Source organism: Diaporthe amygdali (genome assembly GCF_026229845.1).
Source record: "Diaporthe amygdali strain CAA958 chromosome Unknown NODE_12_length_1037015_cov_66_201586, whole genome shotgun sequence".
Lineage (NCBI taxonomy): Eukaryota > Fungi > Ascomycota > Sordariomycetes > Diaporthales > Diaporthaceae > Diaporthe > Diaporthe amygdali.
The window spans coordinates 883,671-895,753 of NW_026517032.1; the positions used below are offsets into that span (position 1 = coordinate 883,671).

Genomic DNA, 12,083 nt, shown 5'->3' on the forward strand with positions numbered 1-12,083 from the left:
GGGGAATTGTACCGAGGCTCGGCTGCTCCAGCCGGCCAACAGGGACCGGGGTGCCACAGCCGTCAGGGGAATTCATCCGGCCGTGAGCTGGAGAATGGTCCGAGGCATCGATTCCCATAAAAAGTTCGTGGCCAGGTGTGCAGGCATGAATGACTACTCCTTGGAACTTGGGGTGATTGGTATTATCTATGGTGTATTGTAGACACACTGTCTGGTCCGAGATAATGGGTTGTCTGTTGTTTTGGCCCTTCAACTCCGTGCTAAATGGTTTGCGGCATCTTGTGCTCGCACAGGATATCTCAATGTCCCTCCCAAACTAAATCTCAAATGCAATAGTAATACAATTTGCCTTTGAAACGAAGAGAATTCTTTTGTGTCCATAGCCGTTGAAATTCAAGCCGCAGCGATTGGCGGTTGTTGCTGCTGCTCGTTTCCTCCACCCACAGCCTGCGAAGAGTCTGTATTCTGTGTCTCGCCGGGAGCTGCAGCATCATCAGCCGAAGCAGCAGTGGCCTCGTCGGCCGCACGCTCCTCGGCCTCCCTACGTTCCCGCTCAGCACGTTCCTCGGCCTCTCTCCGCTCCCTCTCTGCCCGTTCCTGAGCTTCCAGTGCCGCGATGTGCCGCTCTGCCACCCCTGGAGCGATGCTGGCCAGAAACAGAAGGCCTGCCCGTTCAAGACGACGAACCTGATCGAGAAACCAGTTCGCATTCTGTTGTTGTCGTTGAGCCATCAATCGCGCGGCAGCCTGGGCGGGGTCCGGCCCGCCTTGCTGCTGTCCGGGTTGCGGTTGTCGTTCTCGGTTATCATTGTCGCCGCCTCCAACTGCTGCTTGGTTTGCCGCTGGAGCATTGTTGCCGCCTGCCTCGCGGTTTCCATTTGGACCAGGAGCACCCAGTGGGATCAGTCCATCGAGATGCTGCCGTACAGGGTTGAAGATGTTGTGGGCCACCCCATTCAGAAGACCCGTGTTGACGAGGAAAACGGCCGTGGCAATAGCCATGATGGTGAACCAACGCGTCCAGCTCGTATCTGAGGACGTAAACCACCATACGAAGACGCCCAGCCTTATCAACAGCCATATGTGCGGCCACAACGCGGCAAATAGTGCCCCTGCCAGCCCCCCCTCCGGGTTGGCTGGGTGAAACTGCGGGCCGCCGGGTGCAAGCGGGCGCGCTTGAACTTGCTGTTGCTGATTCTGTCGCTGTGCTGCAGGTCCTTGGGGATAATGCACTCTAACATTGCCATTTTGCGGCGCCTGGTGCTCAGCTTGTGCGGCGACAGGTTGCGGTTGGGCAGCTTGCTGTGCGTGATCTGTAGCAAAACCCGGACGTGGTTGAGTTGGCGGCGGTTGGAGCCACGCAGACGTGAAATTGGGTACGATCTGAGGCAAGTGATATCGTGGTGCGGGTGTGTAGTACATTTCTGAAAGATTATTGACGAGCAGGGCCCGAGGTCCTCGTGGTGAGTTCAGTATATACACCTCAGGTTGGTTTGAAGTTGGCATTCTCATGGCAGGGTTCGCTGGGGGCGCTGAGACGCTTCCGTGGCTAGAAGTCCTAGTGGGATCGGGTGTGGCATTCCTACTCAGAGGAACCGTAGAACCAGGCCTCCTAGGCACTGTGACTCCGGGGGTTTGAATCGGTTGCCGTTGGCCATTCAAATTCAAGTTTGCAAGAGAAGCGCCGGACGCGCTTCGATGCATAGCATTGGTCATCATGGATGTCGCCTGGCTGGCATCGGCATTGCGAATTATGTTTTGCACATCGTTCGTCGAAAAAGGACCCCCATGCGCCGGTGCTGGCGAACCTCCATTGCCCTGCTGTAGGTTCTGGAAATTCACGGGAAAGACCTGCCCATTCGGAGCGATGAATGCCGAGTTCATCGTCACGCGAACTACTTCACCGTTTGGACCGACAGTTTCTCGCACATAACCTTGATATTCTGGGTGAGGGCTGTTTCTTCCTTGGCCGTGATTCGAAGGAAACTGTGGGTTGATTGCCTGGCCGGGCACTGGCAGGCCTGGTAAACCAACGGAGGCCCTTGCTTGTTGGCCATGGTGCCCTCCTGGTCGCTGGTTCAGCTGATTGAGATATTGTTGCATCAGCTGCTGCTGCTGAGCAACCAGTTGTGCGCTTGTCTGGTTCCCCGGAGGCGCAGCCCCCAATCCGTGTACGGGGAATGGCGAGTGGGTTTGGCCTGCATGTGGTGTCGGGCCTCCAAATCGAGGAGGGAGATGATGGTGGTGGTGGCCAGGATGATGGTGATGTTGAGGTGTGGCTGCGGAGTTGAGGACAGAAGGGGCGTTTGGACGGGACGCAGTGTTCGGCGCAGGACTCTGGTCACGGGCGGGTGCGCCCTGGCTGGAGGCGTGCTGAGGGTCGACGTAGTCCCGGATGACGAGGTGGATGGCCACTTGGTCCGAGGCGCGAAGCTGTTGATGGCCTGTCAGTTCGGGATCCCCCAAAGGAAGGCAGAAGGAGGGAGGCTAGGTACCTTTTGCTCTCCAAAAATGTCTAGCAGAGTCTCGCTCTCCCGGTTTAGTAGCTTGCCCTGGTGAATCAGACGCTGCTGCTCGTTGGCCGGCCTCGCATCCAACACTTCACGGATTTTCTCCTTGAGCTGACCAATAGTCGTAGAGGCCGGGAGACCAGTGAAATTCAGTGGGGCATTGACAGCGAGCGAAGGGGAGATAATCGATATGTTGACAGCCAGCGGGCTCTCCCCCTGGGAGGGAGCATTCGACGATGATGGCGCGTCTTCAGCCATGGTCGGTAGCTTTCGCACGTGTTGGGGTCGTTCCACTCGCTGGGTTCCACTAGCATCGACGGGACGACGAGGGAGGATGAAGTAGTATGGTATGGTTCGCTATGTAATGGTATTGCTGATGGCGAGTTTCAGGCGAGCTGTGAGGCCAGACCCTTCGCACGTCAATGCAGTCCAGGGCGGACTGGGTGAGGCTGCCGGGCTCGTGCACAAAGTTATGGATCGGGATTCGGAGGAGTGCTGGATCATCGGCAAGCAGTGGGTCGCATTTTCGGCGGATCAGTTCTTGATGAGGACACTTGGTGGTGTCTCGTTCTCAGGATGAAAAAGGACAAGCTGTCCGTAGTCGAAGAGAAAGAAACAATTTCGATACTCAATCCAGTCCATTCGCATATAGTGTGTATATGTGTTCGCGTGTGCTAGGTCGAGCAGACGTGGAGCCAGGTTCACAGAGGAGGCGATTCGCATGTCAGATTGCCTGCCGGGTACTTAATAATGCCTGAGTATCCAATGCCACGTTTCCACTCAGCCCTGGAGGACAGTAAGTACATTTGGCAACTGGAGTGCGGGCCCGGGGGCCGAAGTACCTGCCTTGGATGGGCCTGACGGCAATCCATAGGTGTACGTACCTGAAAACAGCCAACAGCAGCTCAGCCCACCGTTTCCAATAGCTCGGTACCTGTCCTGCTGCCCTAGCAGGCCCAGGTACCTGACGTGCTAAAGCACGGACTGGGAGGCAGGCTGGCCGCAGAAGCCAGGACCTGACCTGGATGGTTTGGCTGCAGGAGCTGCGTCATTACTCCAGAGGGTCCCAGCTATCTGCAGCAGTCTACCAAAAACTGGTGAGCTTGCCTCCCTGCTTGTACGCTTGCATGCACACAGGGGAGGAGCTCGTCTGGGCAGCCCCATCTGTCAAGTGTTCATCACCTCGACGCTACTGGCTATGCATTATTGACTTTTTTTCAATCTCCTCCACCCCCAGGCAAAACCTTCACCGCAACCCAGGCCCCTGATCATACGATGGGTCTGGCCTGCCTACATCGATATCGATAAGCCAGGATCTCTCCATTCTTTTTAAACTCCACCTGCGCGTCGGCTGGTGCTGTCGTAACCGCTTTCTCCTGCGCCATGATGGCTTCAATGTCAAGGTCTCTTGGCAGCGGCCTCGCAAGAAGTAGGCTCTTCGATGAGTCTACTGCCCTCCTGCGCTGTCCGGCCTGCTTTCGCCGACAAGTCCTCCACCAGACAGCTGTGAGGCCGAGCCAGATTCCTCACAGTCGCCAACTACAACTGGCTTCCAGTCCCGCCAGCCGTCGTGCATACTCGCAACAGTCCCAGCAGCGGCCTAGGTTCACGTCGAGGTTACGAATGGCATTGGGCAAATCCAAGACCGAGTGGTACTTCATTCCGGTCGGCGTCGGCATAGGCTTTCTAGGGCTGGTTCAGGGCTACAAGGTCTACACGCGCGAGAAAGAGAGGCAGGAGGATGACGAGTTCGGGAAGCAGCCCAAGAGGCGTCCTCGGGTAAGACCCGAAGGCCCATGGCAGGTTCGCGTCATGTCCACGTTGCCGCTCAAGGCACTCTCGAGGCTATGGGGAAGGTTTAACGAGGTAGACATACCCTACTACTTCCGCGTTCCTGGGTTCAAGTTGTATTCTTGGGTATTTGGCGTCAAGTGAGTCGGCCTTCTTCTGCGTAGTGTGCCCAGTTCAAGCAACTGACGTCTGTCCAGCCTCGATGAGGTCTCCGAGCCTGATTTGCATGTTTATCCCAATCTCGCGGCCTTCTTCTATCGCACACTCAAACCTGGTGTCCGTCCTTTGGACCCTAATCCAAATGCCTTGCTGTCGCCTTCGGATGGCAAGGTGCTGCAGTTTGGCCAGATCCAGGGCGGTGATATCGAGCAGGTCAAGGGTATGACCTACAGTATCGACGCTTTGCTAGGCAAGAACACGCCGACACCAAGTATAAGGTCCGGCACTAGCACACCTGCGTCAGACGGAATCACAGCCGAGGAGAAGCACAAGGACGCGGAGGTCGTGAAGCAAGATGAAGAATTTGCCCGAGTCAATGGCATCTCGTACACTCTGCCTAACCTTCTGACCGGTCCCGCCATGTCCCAGAAGCAGAAAGGCCACCCCGAAGATCAGTCCACCGGCGCCTCACCGACGTCCGTCTCCGAAGTCCGTGCGGATCTTGCCCTCGGCGAAAAGCCATGGTACGACCTTTTGTCCAAGGACAATCCCACTTCGCTTTATTATGCCGTTATCTATCTCGCGCCTGGCGACTACCACCGATTCCACTCTCCCACAAACTGGGTCGTTGAGCGGCGGCGACACTTTGCTGGCGAGCTGTACAGTGTGTCACCATATCTCCAACGTACGCTCCCTGGTCTCTTCACGCTCAATGAGCGAGTGGTGCTGTTGGGGAGATGGAGGTGGGGTTTCTTCTCGTATGTGCCCGTCGGTGCGACCAACGTAGGGTCGATTAAGATCAACTTCGATCGTGAGCTGCGGACCAACAGCCTGACGACGGACACCGCGGCCGACAGAGCGGCCGAGGAGGCTGCTGCACGAGGAGAGCCGTACACTGGCTTCTCGGAGGCGGCCTATGAGATGGCAAGTCCCGTGCTGCAAGGGCATGCGCTGCGCCGTGGTGAGGAGATGGGTGGCTTCCAGCTCGGGAGCACAATCGTGATGGTCTTCGAGGCGCCACTGGGTCAGGAGGATGAGAGTGGGAAGCTCAAAGGCGGGTGGGTGTGGAATGTTGAGAAGGGGCAGAAGGTCAAGATGGGCCAGGCCTTGGGAAGGGTTGATGAAGAGTAAAGGCCATTTGGTTGGAAATATAGACTCTAATCTATACACGCTCAATGAACAATGCATAATGTACCAATGATCAAGGCAGAAGTGAAAGGCCGGGCAGAATAGAAGACCTCAGACGCCCGTAACGACAACACAAGCTACTTTATCCAGCATCCTACACCGCTCGCCATGGTATTCCGGACTGTCAACTTTCGTACCAGTGTGGTCGACAGCGTCAGCAGGCTTTTGACATGGTTCTTACCACCTTCTCGTTGCCATGGGTTCGTCCTGCCGACTCATGCTGTACTGTTGAACACGGCGTGGATCGTGCCTACTTCATTTATTTCTGTGCATCTGCATTGTATGAATTTGAGATAACGGGAGGCCTGTTACCTCCATAGTCATCAAAACCATGATCCAGCACTGCTTACAATTTGCCATGCCGAAAGATCTTTGGCCAACTCCAACATAATCAGACACTCCGCGAAACAGCAACATAATTGCATTAGCTTCTCTGATGCTCCTGCTATCCTCGAACACCTAGACTCTGTCAGATCATATCTGTACTCCTCCAATCCATTTGCGAATAACCATTCCGCAGCCTCCCAATACCTCACCAAGAGCCATGGCAGGTCATGCCCCAGGCGGCTGGATGGTTTTGACTGAGGAACCTAGTTCGATGAGGCCATCCAGAGCAACAGTGGATGCATCCACCCAGACGGAGAAGCCCCGCTCGAATGCTGATGGCCAAAGCCAGACATCGAGTAGAGTCTTATCCTTCACTGCTTGCTGTCCATAGGATGGCGACGAGGAAGGATTTGGCGCACTCCCGGTCGAGCCTGGGCAGTCAAGCTCCGCCTCCAGCACTACGTCCAGTCACCACTGCAAACGATATGAGAAGGCCAATCCAATATGCGACCATGGCAGCTTACCACGTCGGTCGACGCGCGGATCCGCGCAGTAAGCCCGGTCAAGGCACCTATATCCGTGGACACGCTCTGCTTCTCCCGGAAGTCATCCTTGCCGTATCTGTACAATCCTCCCAAGGACGACCGCTCCAGTTCTTTCGCTGCCATGCCTCCGAGTCCCAGCACTGGATGTATTTCGCAGTCGTATTCCGTATGCCGGCTTGTCAGGAGCTCGAAGTGTTTGAGCACCGAACAAGATCAATCGGACACTATTCGAGAGTACGCTGGTGAGTCACGTTGTTCCTCCGACATGCGTCCTATAGCCGAAGGCCATTTCTCGCATCTTACACTCCGAAGGCAAAGATTGCTGACAAGTAGGCAGCTTTACTAGAGAAGAAATTCTCGGTCCAATGTGAGATGAATGGATTAGAAAGAGAATTTGCTGGGAAACTATCACTCAAGCCACGGCTACAGCATTTTCTCAAATCGGAAGTTCAAAAATGCTTGAGTCTGCTGAAGCGTTTTAAACGTTCTTCTCGAACACACAACTCGTGGTCGTGAGGATTGGCAAGGATTGGTTTCGAATTGTTCGTCCCGCACATCAACAAGCGTCATTATCATCATGTACTCTTTGCGTTGTTCAACATTATCAACCAGCGGACTAGCTTCTATACGAATGACTGTAATTTCATGACAGTCTTCACAGTCAGACGTTTCTTCCATACTGACACGCTCATCAACCAAGTTTTATTTGCCTCCTTTTCTCACTCTAGCTTAGAGGGTTCTAGTACAGTGTGGTTGGGTGAACCCACTATATGCAGGTATCCATGTGTGGCTGCATAGTGTGAACTTTCGCATGCTTTGGTATATTAAGTCCGGGGGGAAGCCAGGGGCCAGATGCTTAATCCAGCCTCCTTCCTGCACAACTGCTGGAACTTATGCAGGTTTTGCTCGACTGGTCAGCCAGAGGCAAGCCCATTTCACTATTGAAATGTGGCTTTATAGCTGCGGCTGCTGTGACAGGCTACTGCCAACTTTCTATCATTTTAGGATGCAAATCGGAAGAGCTTGATGGTGGTCAGCACTGACTTCTGCAAGTAATACTTCACAAACGCAGATGAGCGGTCAATGATTTCTTTTGGAAAAGAAAGTGTCACGAGTAATATGAGGTGTCATGTTTGCCGATACATGACGATGGGAAATTTGTGTCCACTGAAGAATGTGGAATCTGACACTAGCTTCCACTTTCACGCCAACATCACCAGCAAGACTTTAGACTTGTATGGTTGTAAGTGGCCTCTACACAATCCGGGACTCTAGAGCGGTGAGAGGCACTAGATGGACATCAAGAGAGGATAGACCGGAATTAGTTCAAGATAGTCCAGCTCAAGACTTTCACTGGAGATCGCATGGGTGAAGACTGCTCTAGACTTGTTTTGCTCGCTTGCACCGGCATGACATATGCATATTTCGGGATGCGACGCAAGTGACAGCAGCACATAATGTCATGCAGCATCTCGGGATGCCATCTAGTGGGATCGACGTCTCTCCTGATGAGGCAGCACCACCTCTGCCGACGGCATGGGCGGCCTCCCCTGCTCGGGTACAGTAGCCACATCACTTGACCTTGATCGTGAGCAAGCTCGTATGCAAAGCCTTCCAAAAGCGAGAGGGCGAATTGTCTGCTGTGCAATCCTTGGCCTGGAGTTGATCCCGCTTTCTCCCTTTGGTGATATTGAGGCTCAGAATAGCGTCGGGCTATTGGGAGATAGAGTGGAGGTGGCTACACAGCGCGAGCAGACCGCCCCCTTTCCATGTGTTACCCCCAACGTTTTCTTTTTTAGGGCGAGCTCTGGCATAATAGATTGCAATGTGAGATAGATTATCTTGGGGTCGTGCTTCGTGTGACCGTGACGCGACTGTGACGGGATCGTGACGGGAGCAGTGCAGTGTGTTCGGAGCTCATTTGCTAGAGAAATAGGTGGAAATCTGCAGTCTGTTAAGCGAGCCCGGTAAGCTAAGACTGCGGTAAGGCGAGACTCCAGTTAGCTGAAAGTCCGGTAAGCTGGCATTTTTCCCGTGGTGGAGATGGCGTTGAACAAAAGTGTGTGCTTCTATTATGATCATGCTTTCGTGACACTTAGATACTTTGTTCGGGACGGCTTTGGAACATGGATAGGACTGAGCAATGTATATTGGGATATACCTGCCGTGACATTTTATTCATACAAAATTCGGCCAAATCTTATGTAGATGTACCCCATGCTCTACCTAAGTACCCTAGACAAGTTCCTTTCAATAAGATTTACAAAGTATGTAGTAAAGACCTTTATCAAGAAACAAGTGGTTCCACCTGGGGACAGGGTATCTCAAAAAAAAAAGGCTTTCCACACTTTTCGTTTACCAATTCCAATTTCACGCTAGCCCCAAGCGCCTTGCTGATCTAGAAACGAGGAATAGCTGGAAACAAACAGAAGGAAAAGACCGCCAGATGGGTATCAAAACATTGTATCCTCACTGAGGAGCTCGAACAGGTCCATGCTCGTGATGCCTTTGCTGAGTTCCAAACTCAGTCGAGGAGGCTGTAAAACGTATCGTGAAGGCATGTGGTAACATACCTGACACAACCCTCCCTTGCAGGAGGAAATCAGATTGGCAAGGAAAAAGGAAAAAAGAAAACAGCTATGAAGTTGAGAGTACAGTTATGTGCGGCTATTTCGGCGTGTGACTTTGCAGACTTGATTTGACAGATGATCCAGTGAACACGGGTTGACCTTGCGTGTACTCCGAAGTCACAGGGCCAACATACCGCTCGGGTGGGAGCCTTGCTTTCTCATCCCTTGTCCAGTAGAATAAAACATCCTGTTGCCACCGGTCCAGATCGAGGATCTCTAATGAAGAGGAAGAAAGGAACAGCGAGTATAGAAGCTCCACTTCGACCGTTGAAGTCCTCAATCTTTGAAGTAGCCAACGGTTAATGAAGTCGGTCTTGTCGAATTCGTTAGCATCTTGAACGAGGTTCTCAATGAGAAACTCTTTAGCGGCAGAGGCAAAGATCTCCGCTTTGTGAGGATAGAGAGGATCGCCGTCTTTTAGGCTCACGGCCCTCTTCAAGGCTGCCTTTGCTGTGATCGGGGGCTCCTCGATGAGATGATTGGGACTGTAGAGCAGGACCGCGAAACGGGAGCTGAATAATGCACCGGGCTTTATTCCGTCAGATAAGTCTGAGCTTAGAAGCACATCGTCACCAAGGTCCCGCTCGTATGTGTAGGCCTCATGCAAAGGCGCGTGCTTGGGAAATACACCTCTCTCCTGGCACATATTCCGAAGTCTTTCCACCTCTTGGCCCAGTGTTTCCATCTTGAGATTGGTCTCTCTCATCTGAAAATCAAAGTTGTTTAGGAATTCCAAATCTTGGGCTTGAAGCTGCCTATTGAAGGCGCTGTCGTCGGTTGGAAGATAATCTTGAGCAAGTCTCAAATGCCCTTGTTCCCTTTCGATCGACCCTTTTCGGAAGAGAAGATCTCGGTGGTGCTCCTCGGCGAGCTGGAGATATCCAACGGCTGAGATGAACTTTTTGTAGAGAGGGTGGAAGTCCTCAGCCCTCTCTGCGCCGATACCCAGGAGCAAAGGAGGTGGAGGAGAAGGGGGACGGCGGTTCTTAGCCTCTTGAGGCTTTCCATTGTTCGTGACTGCGGCGTCCGGACGAAGTTCACTAATGAGTTCCCTTTCTGCATAATCAAGTTGATCTTCTGCGTGGCCCAGCTTCTCTTCCAGTAACTCCAGGGCAGTCTCCACATCTTGGCACTTGTCCCTGGCATTTTGCATGTGGTCGAAGAGCTCCCTCAGGCGAGCGTGCGACGTGGCTAAAACATTCGCGCCGGCATTGTACAGAAGCAGAGGACGCAGGAAAGACATAAAAACATTGTCAGCAGCGTCTTTGCGAACACGACACTTCTGAGCCTTCCGCCTTGAGCGTATGATATCCGCCCGGATATCCAAGACCTCGTCTCTCTTGGCCTCAAGCTTCCTCCATCTAAGCTCCAAGGGGTCCAAGCTTCGTGTGACGGATGAAAAGCTGGCATCGTCCCTCGAACTCAAACGGCGTGTTCTTGCATCAAGCTTGGGAGAATTTGTAAAAGTGGAAGGAATACCGATGTGGAGATGAGCACCGCTCATGGACGTCGAAGATTGGTAACTGGCGGAGCTGGAGGTATCGCTCGAGGACGAATGGATTTCCGCTGCTATACTCGTCCAGAAAGGGGGCTGAGATTGGCTTGAACCAGCAAGCCCAGGATGGACAAGCCCAGGATGGACAGATGTAGGCCTCCCGTCCGGGAGATGCGGATATGTCGTAGGGGGCAGAGACAAACTCCTAACGGGGCTTAACTGTGTCTTGCCTGGGGGATCTCTCGGCTGAACCAGAGGAATAGTGCCAACAGAAGGTGGGAATCGTCGTGATCGATGTGAAATTCCGGGGAGCCATTGGAAGGGCTCGCTGTCTGCCATGTGACGATGGGCTCATGCTCATGGTCTGAGCAGGGAAGTATGCAGAGACTGGTGATGTCAAGACTTTGTAGGTACAAAAGTCGGGGTGTATGTCATGACATGAGAATATGTGATCGGAAGCCCGAAAGCCCGAGAGAGGGAGATGGGACTGGAGGGTCAGGAGTGTTGGTGGGAGTTGTTGGCTTTCCGGTAATTACTTCACATTGCGTCAAGCGCATTGCTGAAGTTGCAAAGCGGCCGCGCCCAAGTTCCAGCTAGAGAGGGACGGGCCGTTCGCCTGGAAAAGCTAAAAAGAAATACGGGAAGGGTGCCCCTGTAATGCCGTCCAGCCTGCCCAGGCTGGACTGGACATATTTCGCTGAGCAAGGATGCAGCCATCTCGCTGCAGCAGAGATGATCCGCCGCAAAACTAAGCACATGTTCCCGGCATCATCACCGAACCTCCAATCATCTCGGCAGACAGCCCACCAGCCCGCCTAACCATCAACCGTTGTGGAACACGGCGCATGCTCTGTGGGCAGAATTTTGTTGACCGACCATCGCGAACCCTGGACCATGAGGCCACCCAGCCTCCTCTGCTGAGGCACTGATTGGGAGCTGGCTGTCGCGCAGGGACACGAGCTGGTACAGTCCATCCCTTTCTAAAGGACAACACAGTTTGCAGGGGCTCCATCGTCATCGATGTGAGATGTGACGGGCATACTCTTCCTATGGGATGACTTCCTTCGGTAAATCCTCTTACGTTCCCGCAGGGTGATCTTGCCAGATGCTGTGGGATGGACTCCAATACCGAGGCGGGTCGTTTCTGGCCCCATTCCCCATACTATGAGTACACGCACAAGCTTCAGCATCATTGCGAGCTGTCCTGCTTGCATGCTCACCGATGCGAGTCACGGAGCCTGCATACGGACACAAGGCAGCTAGTCCGCTGCTGTAACCCGACAAACTATCTACCCGATTGGCATCGACAGTCGACACGCCACCATTTCCTTCTTCGAAAGGTTGTCAGAAAGTTCCTCCCTCTATTGAAAGACTCACAGACTTCGTCTATCTACCCTTCTTCCGGAGAGAATCTGTTTGAACCTTCGGCTCCAGCTTG

At 53.5% G+C, this 12,083-nt stretch overlaps 3 protein-coding genes across 3 annotated transcripts; 1 reads left to right on the plus strand and 2 right to left on the minus strand.

The window, feature by feature from the left end:
• Nucleotides 1-393: 393 nt before the first annotated feature.
• J7T55_001980 (ubiquitin family protein) lies at nucleotides 394-2,768 on the minus strand (the record flags this gene model as incomplete). Its single annotated transcript, XM_053142898.1, has 2 exons — nucleotides 394-2,433; nucleotides 2,496-2,768. 2 exons carry the CDS (start codon nucleotides 2,766-2,768, stop codon nucleotides 394-396), a joined length of 2,313 nt encoding a protein of 770 aa, XP_052994432.1.
• Nucleotides 2,769-3,893: 1,125 nt separating this feature from the next.
• Nucleotides 3,894-5,591, plus strand: J7T55_001981 (phosphatidylserine decarboxylase; the record flags this gene model as incomplete). Its single annotated transcript, XM_053142899.1, has 2 exons — nucleotides 3,894-4,441; nucleotides 4,499-5,591. The coding sequence occupies 2 exons, from the start codon at nucleotides 3,894-3,896 to the stop codon at nucleotides 5,589-5,591; spliced, it is 1,641 nt and encodes a 546-aa protein (XP_052994433.1).
• Nucleotides 5,592-9,187: 3,596 nt separating this feature from the next.
• Nucleotides 9,188-10,654, minus strand: J7T55_001982 (uncharacterized protein; the record flags this gene model as incomplete). The annotated part of the gene is made up of 1 exon (XM_053142901.1): nucleotides 9,188-10,654. One exon carries the CDS (start codon nucleotides 10,652-10,654, stop codon nucleotides 9,188-9,190), a length of 1,467 nt encoding a protein of 488 aa, XP_052994434.1.
• Between the last annotated feature and the right edge of the window lie 1,429 nt (nucleotides 10,655-12,083).